Here is a 14,982-nt window from a genome sequence, read left to right as displayed (position 1 = left end):
TGTCAGCGCTTACGGGGGAGTCTGGAGACTGGGGGTGTCAGCGCTTACGGGGGAGTCTGGAGACTGGGGGTGTCAGCGCTTACGGGGGAGTCTGGAGACTGGGGGTGTCAGCGCTTACGGGGGAGTCTGGAGACTGGGGGTGTCAGCGCTTACGGGGGAGTCTGGAGACTGGGGGTGTCAGCGCTTACGGGGGAGTCTGGAGACTGGGGGTGTCAGCGCTTACGGGGGAGTCTGGAGACTGGGGGTGTCAGCGCTTACGGGGGAGTCTGGAGACTGGGGGTGTCAGCGCTTACGGGGGAGTCTGGGACTGGGGGTGTCAGCGCTTACGGGGGAGTCTGAGACTGGGGGTGTCAGCGCTTACGGGGGAGTCTGGAGACTGGGGGTGTCAGCGCTTACGGGGGAGTCTGGAGACTGGGGGTGTCAGCGCTTACGGGGGAGTCGGAGACTGGGGGTGTTATTGTTATTAATTAACTCAGTATGCCAAGATGCGCAAACAAAAGGTTAGACCAATGGTACCTTGTATCGACATTTTTTATAAATATTTAAGAATGTCCATAATCCACAAATTTTACTGATTTTATATCGACTTAATAAAGTTCAATTAATTCTGTTGAAGAGGAAAAAGAAGGTTTTAAAAATATGATTTGCCAAAGATATCCCGTTTTAAGGATAGTTGCTGTTTTTTGTTTGGGTACTTAAAAAAATTAATAAATAAATAAATTTTAAAAAAAGCTGCGTGAGCGCAACGCGAGCCATAGTTGTTTGTATGTTACAGCTGTATTTTGTTTTACTATTTTGTGTGAATTAGTAGATTTTTTTTTTTGCATTTTTTTTTCCTTTTATATTAATATAATAAAGGTCAAGGATGAGAAATTTGGTTGACTGTTGTGTTTTTAGTGTGGGAGTTAAGTGTACCGTACCCGCAGTTCATGTCCATTTGCTTCAAATCGTCAAATTCGGGCATAAACTTTTTAAGTTCTGACGGACAACAGTTCTTCAACACTTCTATCTGTCCACAGAGCAACTAGAGCCTTTACTTCCCTCGGCATCCCAAGGCTGTACTTTTCTCTCATCACACTCACTGCCTGTCATTTTGTTTGTTTGTCTTTCTGGAGTGTACTAACTGATGCAACGTAATGATGAAAATCCTTAACCCCGCCCCTTGGCTCTGAGCCAGATTCAGATTGTCTCGTGAGGCTTGAGTTTCACGGTTTGGTTCTCGCTTGGCTCGACAAAAAGCCAGTGGAGAACCACCCGTACCCGTACCGTACCGAGCCCTCACGAGTCGGATGTGCCAGTGGAGAAGGGGTATGAGACTAGGGATATGAGGGCTTACAGGTGAGCAGACTGGGGATGTGAGTGCTTCAGTCGAGTCCTTGAATGAGTTTTTCAGTGGCATTTAGAGTGACAATAGTCCACCAAGGTCTTGAGAGTTTAAACATTTTAAAGCCCATTCAGCTGCCTGTTCTTGTTAGATCTTACAAATAAGTTTTAACTATTAAACATGTTTAGTAAATTCACTCCAACACCACTGATCCGGAACACCCCGTGTTTTTTATTGTAACTTTCTCAGTCCAGTGACTCGGATTCGGAGCAGGAGTTGCCTGCCCTCACACCTGCGGTCCCCAGCGCTGTCCCCGTCACGGGAGAGTCGTACTGCGGCTGCGACTCCCCGGCCGAGCCGGTCTACACCCCCCGGCTGAGGGGCTTCCACCGTGCCAAGGACTGCCACTGCGGGGAGGAGGACCAGGGTGAGAGGAGACCGCTGTCTGTACACTGTATGCAGAACACTGTGTAGCGTTTCCAACAGTTATCCATGACTATTAAATAGGGGTAGCCCCTAACAGTCAGTAAAGTGACAGTGGACAACAGGAACCGGCAGTCAACTAATCACAGAGCACGTGATTGTGAAGTGGTTGTGAAGCGTGTGGTTTCAGATGGGCGGGAGTGCAGTTGCGGTTGAGGTTCGTTAACATGTACATGGCATTGCAGAACATTAATAAACAGTTTTAAAAAAATTTAACATTTTTTAAATATGTTGCACAAACAGCAAAGCAATATTTGACCATTTTTACCTAAAATATTCAACTCAAATTAGTTCTAGCCCTACTGTTAGACACTCAATAGTGCTACGTTTAGAAATGAATTAATGTTTGTCATTTGAATGTATTAAGTTTCTTAAGGGTATGCAGACTTTTGTAGTAATTCCCTTTAACATGTTCTAAGTTAGGTAACATAATTACACTGTCAAAAAATATTGTCATTGATTGGTACTCCATAATTGTGTACATTAGGAAAAGACTTTCTCCCTTTTTAAAAATTTCCCATAGTAAGGGCAAAGCAAAGTGTAATGAAGCACAGTGAAAGCATGGTAAAGCATAGCTTACTGAAGGAATTGAATTGCTGAGTTTAAATGTATGACTAACATTTGGTATTAGCAAATTAAAATGATGCTAAAGTGTGACACCAGCACTGTAGATGTTTCTGCTTCACTATCTCGCACGTTTGCTATTGCACTGACAGTGACGACACAAAGCAGACGAGATTCTATTTCTATTTCATTGGCTGCTTTACAAGACTCCTTCTAGTGAAGCGAAAAGCCGGGATTGTCTTGTTTCTGCCTTTCAATGCAGCGCTGGTTACGATTTGTTTTCTTATAGTTTCCAATACAAAAGAGGTTGTGAATGCAGGAAAACTCTTTAGAGATCTTGAGTGGAAAGGTATATGTGTAGTTGATGCACTACACATAGGGAATAGCGCTGTGAACATACTCAGACTTCCTTTTAAAGAAAACCAAAACAAGCCCATTAAAAATATGTTAATTTCGCAACAAGAAAAGCTGTCTTTCCCTCATTACCCTCACCTTTACAATAGAGTACCACTCAATGGCATTAAGCCACCGATGTCATTTTCATTGCCGTACTGAGGTCATACACTGACAATGAACATTTTCAAACTAGCAAATGTAACTGATTCATCACATACACGTGAACTTTTCTTCGATCTACCTTAAGAGCTACCGCTGTGCACACTGGGATATGTATTTTTTGGTCCAATTTAATCCGGTTAAATCATGCTCGGGACTACAATCCCACAATTAACTGCAGAGGTGAATCATTTCTAAGGAAACTGGCAGATCAAAATGATTTTATGTCCAAAGAAAGTTAAGACAAATCATTGCAGATACAAATCGGAGTGGTTTTAGTTAGTTTGAGATTGTTATTGATTGGTACTCAATACCTGAAGGGAATCACTCTGCACACCCCTGAAACCAGAAACATGGAGGATATACAGATGAGACAGTAAGGCTGAGGCTATGGATCAATGAATCGATGCAAGGTCCAGTGGTTAAAGAAAAGGGCTTGTAACCAGGAGGTCCATGGTTCAAATCGCACCTCAGCCACTGACTCATTATGTGACCCTGAGCAAGTCACTTAACCTCCTTGTGCTCTGTCTTTCGGGTGATACGTAATTGTAAGTGACTCTGCAGCTGATGCATAGTTCACACACCCTAGTCTCTGTAAGTCGCCTTGGATAAAGGCGTCTGCTAAATAAACAAATAATAATAATAATTGGATCGTTTGACAAATATCGATAGTCAAGCCTGTGCATCGGTTTTGTGTAAAAGGTTTAAGCAAAGTTTTTTATTTTTTATTACATTTGGAATCTGCAATTTATTTTTTTGCATTAAGCGCAGAGCTCTGCTCTCCACAAAGCTTACTCGCTAAATCTGCATGCGACTGAGCTCACCTTCTCCCCCCTGCCCCGCCCCCTGTGAGTGTTTACTGATTGGATCAAAGTAACAGAGCAAGTTAAGAGCATTATGCTAGAATTACAAATACTGTATCAACCAAGCTACAATGCCTTCTGATGTTTGTCAATTATTTTTCTAAAGTAAGACAGCAAGAAAGAAAAGTAAAGAAAGTAATGTTTGGGATACTCCGGTAATGCAACTAATCTGTGTGACCATTTAAAGGTGCAGAGGTTGCATTAGGCTTTAAAAATGTGCATTTGTAAAAAGCATACCATCTCAAAACCTGCATTTTCAACCAGAACAAATGCGTTTTTACATATCGCATCAAAATAGTTATATTATTTTCCAGTGTAACTATTTCAAATTAACGACACACTTTGACCCGGGTCGGCAGCGACCCGCGCTCCTGAGTAAATGTTGAGAAATGTATTGCCCAGCTGATTTATGGCCCATGATGTATGATAAAAAAAATTCTAAAGAGTCGCTAATATGTTTACAGATATAACCAGTGCTCGAGTCTCCCCCCCCCCTGAGTGCTGTAATGCACTGTATGATTTCAACAACAGTTCAAAATGAACTAAAGCCCGATTTTGCACGGAAACTAAAAATCACCACATAAACAGGTGGTTTTGGAATTTTCACTTTTAAAATGACATCGTGTTTAAATTACATCGGGACCTAAAATTTAAAACTCGGGCATCCTGTGTCTTTTTACTCCCGTGTGAAACAACCCATATCAGTTTTTTGTTAGAATTGATACATTATTATTATTATTATTATTATTATTATTATTTATTTCTTAGCAGACGCCCTTATCCAGGGCGACTTACAATTGTTACAAGATATCACATTATATATTATTTCACATTATACAGATATCACATTATTTTACATACAATTACCCATTTATACAGTTGGGTTTTTACTGGAGCAATCTAGGTAAAGTACCTTGCTCAAGGGTACAACAGCAGTGTCCCCCACTGGGGATTGAACCCACAACCCTCCGGTCAAGAGTCCAGAGCCCTAACCACTACTCCACACTGCTGCCCATCATGTCCCGAGATTCTAAAGTTCACTAAAATGCAACAATTTGGCATAACCAAATTGGGGATTTGGGGAAAATACAAAACATAATGGACGACTATTAAAAAATGGATGCTTTGAATAATACATTTTAAGCTATGTAGGGAAATGCATATCACTCAAGTGATTAAATGGTTATTCTAGCCTTTGGAAAAGAAGGTACAACGAAATTAGTTATTTACACCTGGTTCATTGTTTAAAAATGCGCCTTCTCTGGCTACAACGTTGCATTTCATTTTGAATTTACCGACTTTTCTTAATGGAAGCTAATCCACGTCCTCCACTTTTGACCAACTCTGAGGACACCTATTTTGTAGTCCCGTGCGAATCATGCTTAAGTCAAGAATAACATACAGTAGAAGCCTGTATATCCAGACAGCTTGGGGGACTGTAACAGGGCACTTGCTACCCATGAATGATTGATTGAATGGTCTGGATGATGTGCATGCATGTTCACTGCTTGATTGACAGGAGATGGAGACAGAAGTTTGGGCTTGACATGCCCCGCAGACGTGCAGGTTTATTTACACACACACACAGAAACCCCACGTGTCGCTACCAGCAATGGTGCTCACGTTGGACATACAGCCAGTGTACAAAAAACAAAACAAACAATGTACAAAAACTATAAAAATAAAGTTGCCATGAAAAACGGGGTGCGCCACTCCGCTAACACGATAGAGGACCCGCTTCCACACCTGTCTGCTATACTGCTCGAGATCTACTATCCCGAAACCAACTCCCTGTTGCTCGGGCAGTTCACTCAACTCCAACCTCGGATGTACATTAGATTGCCGTTGGAGGTGGGCGCTCCATTTCCTGAACCCAGTTGTTGTGAAGGTGTTGCTCTGTTTCTGTCCAGACTTTGACTGGGTTTGAATACTGACTCTGGATGTGAAGGTGTTGCTCTGTTTCTGTCCAGACTTTGACTGGGTTTGACTACTGACTCTCTGGCTGTGAAGGTGTTGCTCTGTTTCTGTCCAGACTTTGACTGGGTTTGACTACTGACTCTCTAGATGTGAAGGTGTTGCTCTGTTTCTGTCCAGACTTTGACTGGGTGTGGGATGAGGGCAGCAAGTCGACCGCCACCCGGCTGAGCTGTGACAACCGCAAAGCGAATTTCCACACGGAGTACAGCTGCGGGACCGCCGCCATCCGGGGCAGCAAGGAGCTGGCGGAGGGGCAGCACTTCTGGGAGATCAAAATGACATCCCCGGTGTACGGCACAGACATGGTGGGTACTGCCGAAGTGGCAGGAAAAGGGTTTGTTAATTTAGGAAATATTGGGTTCAAATTCAGTGATTGTTCTCTCTCCCTGAAATTTCTGAAAAAACAGAAGGTCAAGGGTCGAATAAAATGTAGGAATTTTGCATACAACGACTATGAGTTCACTTGTAGCTAGGGTATATTTTTAGAATATATTGCCACGATTTTATTTGTTCCATTTGTGTAGAATCCTGTGTAGGCCCGCTTGTGCTGTTTTGCTCAGTTTAAGGTCATTTGGATCAATTTTTTTAATGTGAGCATGTTGTTTTAACATTATGGGATGGGGTGAATGTTAAAAGATAATATTGTTACTAGGCTTAAGTTACTGTCCCTGTTTTTTCCCCCTAGATGGTGGGAATCGGAACCTCCGATGTGAATCTGGACAAGTTTCGCCACACATTCTGCAGCCTTTTGGGGAAAGATGAGGACAGCTGGGGCCTCTCGTACACAGGTAAGGGACGACTGGGGGGGGGAAGCATATCAGTGTTGCACAGGCGGCACCGCAATCGGTGTGAGGAGTCTTTTCAGAAGCAAACTTTTCTACAAAAATTTCTAGCAGCAGTAGAGAATCCTACAAAACATGCATAATGAGATATTAAATGGGTAAGAAAATAAATATTTGGAAAATGTAAATTAACAAAAAAATTGTAATTTCAAAGTGAGAAATTTAACAAAGTATTGCCCAATAGTTAATTATGCTAGGTGACCCTGATACTGCAGACATGCACCCAATATGAGGAGGTGGACTTTATATTGTTGGAAAACATGCAGCTTTATATTGTTGGAAAGTGTGCAGTTTTTAAGTAGTACTTTCAGTTAAAAAATCAAAATCACAGGAGCTCCCGAGTGGCGCATCCAGTAAATGCACTCGCTAGAGTGCAGGATGCGCTCTATAGCCTGGACATCGCAAGTTCGAGTCCAGGCTATTCCACAGCAGACCGTGGACGGGAGCTTCCAGGGGGCGGCACTCAATTGGCCGAACGTCGCCCGGGGGGAGGGAGGGTTAGGTCGGCCAGGGTGTCCTCGGCTCACCGCGCACCAGCGACCCCTATAGTCTGGCCGGGCGCCTGCGGGCTTGCCTGTAAGCTGCCCAGAGCTGCGTTGTCCTCCGACGCTGTAGCTCTGAGGCGGCTGCACGGTGAGTTCGCAGTGTGTAAAGAAGCGGGCGGCTGACGGCACACGCTTCGGAGGACAGCGTGTGTTCATCTTCGCCCCTCCCGAGTCAGCGCAGGGGTGGTAGCGGTGAGCTGAGCCTAAAAAAAAATAATTGGGCATTTCAAATTGGGGAGAAAATAATAAGAAAAAAAAAATCAAAATCATACTGTACTCTGTGTTCCAGGTTTACTGCATCACAAAGGTGATAAAATCAACTTCTCGTCACGGTTTGGCCAGGGTTCCATAATTGGGGTTCATCTTGATACCTGGCACGGCACCCTGACCTTCTTCAAGAACCGAAAATGTATAGGTAAGGAGTTACCGGGATCACTGTGCAGATAATCACTAACGACTTGTTCCCGTGGTCCACTGTGCAGATAATCACGGACGACTCGTTCTCGGGGTCACTGTGTAGATAATCACTGACGACTCGTTCTCGGGGTCACTGTGCAGATAATCACTGACGAGTCGTTCCTGTGGTCGCTGTGCAGATAATCACTGATGAGTCGTTCCCGGGGTCACTTTGCAGATAATCACGGACGACTCGTTCCCGGGGTCACTGTGCAGATAATCACTGACGAGTCGTTCCTGTGGTCGCTGTGCAGATAATCACTGATGAGTCGTTCCCGGGGTCACTTTGCAGATAATCACTGACGACTCGTTCTCGGGGTCACTGTGCAGATAATCACTGACGAGTCGTTCCTGTGGTCGCTGTGCAGATAATCACTGATGAGTCGTTCCCGGGGTCACTTTGCAGATAATCACTGACGACTCGTTCTCGGGGTCACTGTGCAGATAATCACGGACGACTCGTTCCCGGGGTCACTTTGCAGATAATCACTGACGACTCGTTCTCGGGGTCACTGTGTAGATAATCACAGAGACGAGTCGTTGTGAACAGGGAGTTCCAGAGAGAAGAGGATGCAGGCCTTGCCTTTGTCAGTGTTAGCTATGGGGGTTGAGAGACTGTAGAAGAGGGTTGGTGTTTCAGATAATGTCGTGAACAAGAAAGTACTGTAGCTAACTGAGCTGTGGCATTCAAACTTGTGATACTTTGTTGACCATGTGCTGCTTTGTGAAGTAAAACTTTTCAGAAATTGCTTAAACTCTACAGTGTTCTCCATTTGGTAACGAATATGGAACAGTTCAAGCAACAACAGCAAATGAAGAACTTACTGAACAAGATCAGGGTCTGGTGTATCCAAGCAGTTTAAAAGTACACATTTAGTCGTAGTAAAGTAAACTGTCAGAACAGTGGAGAGACAAAGCGAGGTGGTGTAATGTTGTTATTATTACACAGAGAAGGCGCTTTGATGGGACTTCTTGTCTCACTTATTTCATATTTTTTATAAACGGGTCATATGGGTCCAGTTGCAACTAACTAAGCAGCTCAAGATAGTCCCCAGCTGCGTATTAAAATGTTCTCAATTGCAGCGAACCCAAAGTGACTGCTGTTGCCCTCTAGAGCAGGGGTTCTCAGCCAGGGGTCCCTGGCCCCCTAGGGGGCCTTGAGGAGGTTTCGGGGTCCTCCAAAAATAAACCAGTGTGTAATTTTCCCTGCATGCTTATGACACGCTGAAACCTATTAGCTTAAGCATGCGCAGAAATTGACGCATTCTCAGGTTACGCGGGAGCATGAGTACAAAGCACAGGTAAAATCGTTGTAAATACCAGATCTGGGTACCAGATCTTCGACCATCAGTATCAAAACAACAAAACAGAATGATGATACAGAACTTCCTTCAAGTTCAGCCGTAAGGGCTGAAGAACAGCGAGGGGGTGATGTTGTGAGTAAAAAACATAAAAGCGTTATTAACCCTGCAAAATTAAGGAACTACGAAGACAGCTGCTTGAATTTCGGTTTTATTTGGACTGGAAGTGGAGATATACCTCAACCGCAGTGTGTAATTTGTGCACAAGTACTGTCCAATGAATATTTGAAACCCTACAAATTACAAAGACATTTAATTACCAAGCATGAAATATATAAAAACAAGCAACATTCATTTTTTGAGCGAAAGGCTAAGGAACTGCTTGGTACTAAAGTCGTAATGAAATCCACAACTACTGTTGATAAAAAGCTTGTAGTGTCATCGTATATAGTGGCGCAGAAAATTGCGAAAGCAAAAATATCTCTAATTTCTGTAGACTAAAGATTTGTGGTATCGTACTAACTGGAACGAATATGAAAAATCGCAAAATGTATTGCCAACTTTTATGAAACTGAACTATTCATATAGTTATATAAAATTATTTGAAATCTTCTGGGGGGGGGGGGGGGAACAAACAAACACGTGTCAAAACATTTGCAACAAAACGTAGGCCTATTTTATAAAAAAAAATAATAGGAATTAAAATCTCAGTACGACTTTCCAGTGTCTCTACTTTTCAGCATCTTCCACAGATTTTTTTTAATTTGCTGCTGTACCTGCTGGCTGCCTCTCGGGTAAGGTAGCATTAAATCTGTTTACAGGTGCATTCCACGACTTTCTGCGCTACAGAACTGCTATGGAATCCTTTCAGCCATCCACCACAGTTTCAACAAAATCTTTTACACACTCTGTGAACTAAAGTTTTTGCTCCATTGTATAATTTTGCACACGACTACTGGCCATGATTGTAGGCTATACCTGAAATGTGTAATTAGCATTTCTGATTCGATTTACACCTTTTATAGTCTCCAGTACACTTTTGGAACTATAAACGAATGCATTTGTTTGGTTTGTGTGTCAATTAAATAATGAGGACTAATACAAGTTTTGTTTATCCTCTAACGCAACTTCATGAAGTTTGGTGGTGTTTTAGAAACATTAGATTACACATGTGAATTTGGTTTAAGAAAATGAAAAAAATACTCTTATGCAATTCAGCCTTAATATTTACTTTCGTGCGTAAATACATTTTCTTAAGTTCAAAAAATTAATTAAAAAACTAAGTATAATGTTAGGTTTCTTAAAACAAAACAAAAAAGATTTCCATCTTGTAACAAAAAATAACACTCTTAAAATATATTAGCTGGAACCAATCCCTCAGGTTTGGTAGCGCACTACAATAGAGCTTAATCCTGAGCTCTGTGCTAAAGCTGGGGATCAGCTAGTCTCCAGCTTTGTTCTCCATCTTTTTTCATTGCAATTGATACCAAGTTAATACGCAGCTGGGGATGATTCTGAGACAGTACCATGTCAGCTAGTCCGCAACTTCGTACGCAGCTCCATACCATAGCTACAAGTTTGTTGCAACTGACACATGGAGACTGGCTGACCATCCATCTGCCTATATACACTTTCATCTTGTGAAGTGGTTTTTTCAATTGGGATGAAACTTGGTTAGCAAATTCTTTAGCACAAAAAGTTAATGAGAGCTTCAGAATCTGGGGGTGTATTGGGCATCCGTTTCCCATACCTGCTTTTTTTTATCTGCACATCCTGCGGCGGTTACGTCGATCTGTTTTTCAGGTTACTGTTGGCTCTTGGTGTATTCACTGCAACATTTTTTTTTTCTGTTCGATGAGGTTTTATGTAGACTGCCTTTTTTAAAACCTGTCTACCTGGTCGGATTTGACATCTGGTGTGAGCCCTGTTCTCCAGGTGTACCCTGGGTCCCTTGATCACTTTGGGAGGCAGAACAAATAATTTAAGCATTGTTGCAGATCAAGTTCACACAACAATGCTGCACTCAAGTCCTGGTGGGATTGGTGATGGCTCCTTTCCATATAATGGATAATGTTTAATAAATGTGTGCAGTTAAAACATGATGTATACTATACTATTTGATATATTTGTTGTTTTATTTATCTGTATCTGTAATAAACCGAAATTTGTGAAAAATAAAATGAAAGATTATAAAAAATAAAAATAATTTCACAGGGCTTTTAAGTATAGTGATGCGTGTATTAAAATCGCCAACAAAAGATGTGACTACCCGAGTACACAAGCAGTAACATGACTGACTGCTGAGAAAAGATGAACAAAGACGTTGCTGCCTGATCTTGAATCATCCATGACATACAGGCAGCCATTTACAAAGAAGCGTCATTAGCTTCATGAATAATTCAAAGAGAAGCTTTTACAATTTCAGCATTTCTAACAAACACTACCAGCTTGGACAGGTCGGAAATGCTGATCAGACCCCCGTATTTTTCAACATGCCAAGCAATAGCACAGTTCACAAACTGGGAGAAAAACAGGTGTGAGTAATCACTGCTGGAAATGAGAAGCAGCTTATAACTGTAATGCTCTGTGTGACAGCAGACAGCATAAATGTAATTTGAGGTTGTATCTTTTATAAGTATTTTTTACTCAAATTGAGGGTGTAAAATTTGGGCTGCATCTTAAATTCGAAGGAATACAGTAATTTATGACGTTTTATTTTCAGCTCTATTGAGTATTAACTAGTTTCGGATGCCTCTGATCTTCAGGTCTCTTGTCTCTCCACAGGTGTTGCTGCCACGAAGCTGCAGAACAAGAAGTTCTACCCCATGGTGTGCTCCACCGCGGCCAAGAGCAGCATGAAGGTGATACGCTCCTGCTTCTCCCCCACCTCTCTGCAGTACCTGTGCTGTGCGCGGCTCCGACAGCTGCTCCCGGAGAGCGTGGACACCCTGAGCGTCCTACCCCTGCCCCCGGGGCTCAAGCACCTGCTGCAGAACAAGCTGGGCTGGGTGCTGAGCATCAGCAGTGCAGACCGGCCCTCCACCTCCTCCTCCTCCTCTTCAGGCAGTGACTCTGAGGGCTGTGCTTCAGACCCCGAGGCCTGCCAGAGAAAGCGATGCCGCTGGACATGAGGACCAAGAGCCTGGCCCTGGGGAACCTGGTGCAGACTAAGCAGTCCTGTGAGGACTAACTTTGGCACTGGGGAACCTGGTGCAGACTAAGCAGTCCTGTGAGGACTAACTTTGGCCCTGGGGAACCTGGTGCAGACTAAGCAGTCCTGTGAGGACTAACTTTGGCACTGGGGAACCTGGTGCAGACTAAGCAGTCCTGTGAGGACTAACTTTGGCACTGGGGAACCTGGTACAGACTAAGCAGTCCTGTGAGGACTAACTTTGGCACTGGGGAACCTGGTGCAGACTAAGCAGTCCTGTGAGGACTAACTTTGGCACTGGGGAACCTGGTGCAGACTAAGCAGTCTTGTGAGGACTAACTTTGGCACTGGGGAACCTGGTGCAGACTAAGCAGTCCTGTGAGGACTAACTCTGAAACAGCCACGGACTGAACTGTGAAGAAGGATCCCTAATGAAAATAACAACACTTTTAGAAATCTTAACATTTGGCCTTCATTAGTGTTATGTGTTGGCCCTAAACCTTTAAAATGAAGCGAATAAAAAAAAATGTCCTAAATCTTACCTTTTGAGCACTGCCATTCACTATATAAGTAACAAAATAGTCCCATTAATGTTCCACGCAGTGCCATTCACTACAGAAGTCTCAAATGTGTTGTTTTGAAAGAAACACATGATACAGCAAGCATGTATTTTCATTTTAAAACATCTGGGTCACCTCAGCAGTGTTTTTGGGGTCAGCAGGAAAGACAGCCCTGAAGGGGAGGGGACAGTTGCACTCTCCAGGAGACCAGGACATTTCTATCGGAAGCATGGCTTTAACCGAGCGTAGTACCAGATAGCATGTTTTAAAATGCAAAGTCCAGGTTTGCTAAAACGTAGGTTTCTGGCAAAACTACTCACTTGAGACTATATATTGAATGGCGTGGAACATTTATGGTTATTTTGTTCTCTATAAACACCAATAATTTAGTAGGGTTAGAATAATTCATGTTTTATCATTTGTTTAGTCTTGATTTATTGTACAGAAAAAATTGTATTTCTGACAGTCAAAGCTAAAAAGGCTTTCCACTGTTAGCACGCCGGTAGACAATTAATTTGTCCATAAAGAGATGCGATGGGTTTTTACATGTAAATAAATTGTGCTGGACTCCACTCGCTTTTATTGTGGGAGGTAATGGGGGTGTGGCTGTATCAATTTTTGAATAAATGGATATTTGGCATATTTGAGTCACCAGCAGGGGTCCCTGTTATAGGCACAGGTTCTGTAAAGTAGTCAGTCCTCACTGGAGATTCCAGAGGAAGTGTCACATTGGCTCTGGCTCTCCCACGTGTTAGGGAGGTATAACCAGCAGGACCCTACTGGCCAGGCGCCTGGTGAGCGCAGGCGGACACCTGTAGAGCTGACCTTTATCCTCTAGAGGCTGGTAGCTTGCGGACATCTGCTCTTGAGTTCCTGGCTGTAAAATAGGTTTTTGGACTGGCATGGGAGGTTGCCCACTGACCACTGATCATCAGTTCCTGTTGTAGGGAATTGCTGTGGTGAGGGAAGGTAATAGGACAAATTGGAGAGAAAATAATTGGCATATATTTCCTGTGAAAACAGTCTCTAAGCAAGCCTGAGCAAGGTGCAGTTTCTGTAATTAGGCCAATAGTAAATGACCATTAAGGATGTGCACAGGTAATGTCTTCCACAATGAAACAGTGAGTGTGAGAGGGATTTCCAATAGAAAAACTGACAAGATCACCAATTCAGGAGGGGGAAGAAATTAGTAATACACAGTCCCCTAGTTACAGAAAACTTGCTCCGTCTTGTTCAGAGAACGATAATTAAGAACACAATCATGGCATAATAAACAGATAAAAATAATAATATTATGCTAATTCAGACATCACAATTCATTCCATTAAACACCAGAAACTCAACTCTGTTCTTGAATAAGTCTTGCAAGGCTGCTGGTTGTTCATCTATAACACTATACTAAAGAAACACAATAAATACTGTGGCAAACCTTTCAGCTACAAGTCTTCATTGTTGTACACGATTCTAGATTTGGTTGGGTTGGTTGATATTGTCCCACGCATGGGGACTTTGGTTCATAATAATATGTTCTCTACTTTAGACAATTGCAAGATGTTTTAGTTAGGTCAATTTGAGACTAATTTGATTTATTAGTCTTCTCCACCTGTGCGTGCATCCCTACTTGCAATTGCTTTGTAATGGGCTAGTTGAGTTAATTGCCTCTGCTAACAAGATGCAATGAGTCTGATGGAAGCTCGCGCAAGGATTCAAGGATGAATTGAAAAACAGAAACATGAGAATTAAATGTTGTACAGCCTTTTTAGTAAACCTTTAGATAGCCACAGCTGTACTTCACAAATAATTAAGCTGTGCTGGCTGTTCTTTTTTTTTTTTTTTTACTTAATGAAGTGCTTTTAATCTCATAATCAGTGCTATCTTATTTTTCCTTGAGCTTGGGGAGAAGGGATGTCTTCATAAAACTGTTCAAACTTGTCTTTTGAAAGGTCAGTGGTAAGACTCCCCCCCCCATGCACCATGTATCATTTCTATCCCTGCTTTTGTTACTTGTATCTGCAGCATGATTGTATTCTTGGTAAAGTAAAATATATACAAAGTTACAGTAGCTTCTGTTATTTTAAAAAATAAATTGTCTTAAGAGGCTGCGCCTTGTTGTTTGTTTTTTTATCTAAAATGCACCTTGGATCACAAAACACCATGCAGTTTTGTCAAGAAACTTGGTACCTGGGGGGCTCCCGAGTGGCGCATCCAGTAAAGGCGCTCCGCACAGGATGTCCCCTATAGCCTGGAGATCGTAGGTTCGAATCCAGGCTATGTCGCAGCCGACCGTGACCGGGAGTCCCTAGGGGGCGGCGCACAATTGGCTGAGCGCTGCCCAGGTCGGGAGGGCTTAGGCAGCAGGGG

The 14,982-nt window shown here is 42.8% G+C and overlaps 1 protein-coding gene across 2 annotated transcripts in view; it reads left to right on the top strand.

Moving 5' to 3' along the window:
* spsb3a (splA/ryanodine receptor domain and SOCS box containing 3a) overlaps nucleotides 1-14,719 on the top strand; it is a 42,763-nt gene extending 28,044 nt beyond the window's left edge. For both annotated transcript variants that reach the window (XM_059035668.1, XM_059035669.1), the window contains exons 3-7: nucleotides 1,574-1,751; nucleotides 5,884-6,071; nucleotides 6,452-6,554; nucleotides 7,443-7,568; nucleotides 11,695-14,719. In XM_059035668.1, coding sequence (XP_058891651.1) covers nucleotides 1,574-1,751; nucleotides 5,884-6,071; nucleotides 6,452-6,554; nucleotides 7,443-7,568; nucleotides 11,695-12,041 — 942 coding nt within the window. In that variant the 3' untranslated portion in view covers nucleotides 12,042-14,719. The remainder of the gene's footprint in view (nucleotides 1-1,573; nucleotides 1,752-5,883; nucleotides 6,072-6,451; nucleotides 6,555-7,442; nucleotides 7,569-11,694) is intronic.
* Nucleotides 14,720-14,982: the final 263 nt, after the last annotated feature.

Source organism: Acipenser ruthenus, chromosome 13 (assembly GCF_902713425.1).
Source record: "Acipenser ruthenus chromosome 13, fAciRut3.2 maternal haplotype, whole genome shotgun sequence".
NCBI lineage: Eukaryota > Metazoa > Chordata > Actinopteri > Acipenseriformes > Acipenseridae > Acipenser > Acipenser ruthenus.
Note: the sequence above shows the minus strand (reverse complement) of the source record. Positions and strands in the feature narration are given on the sequence as shown.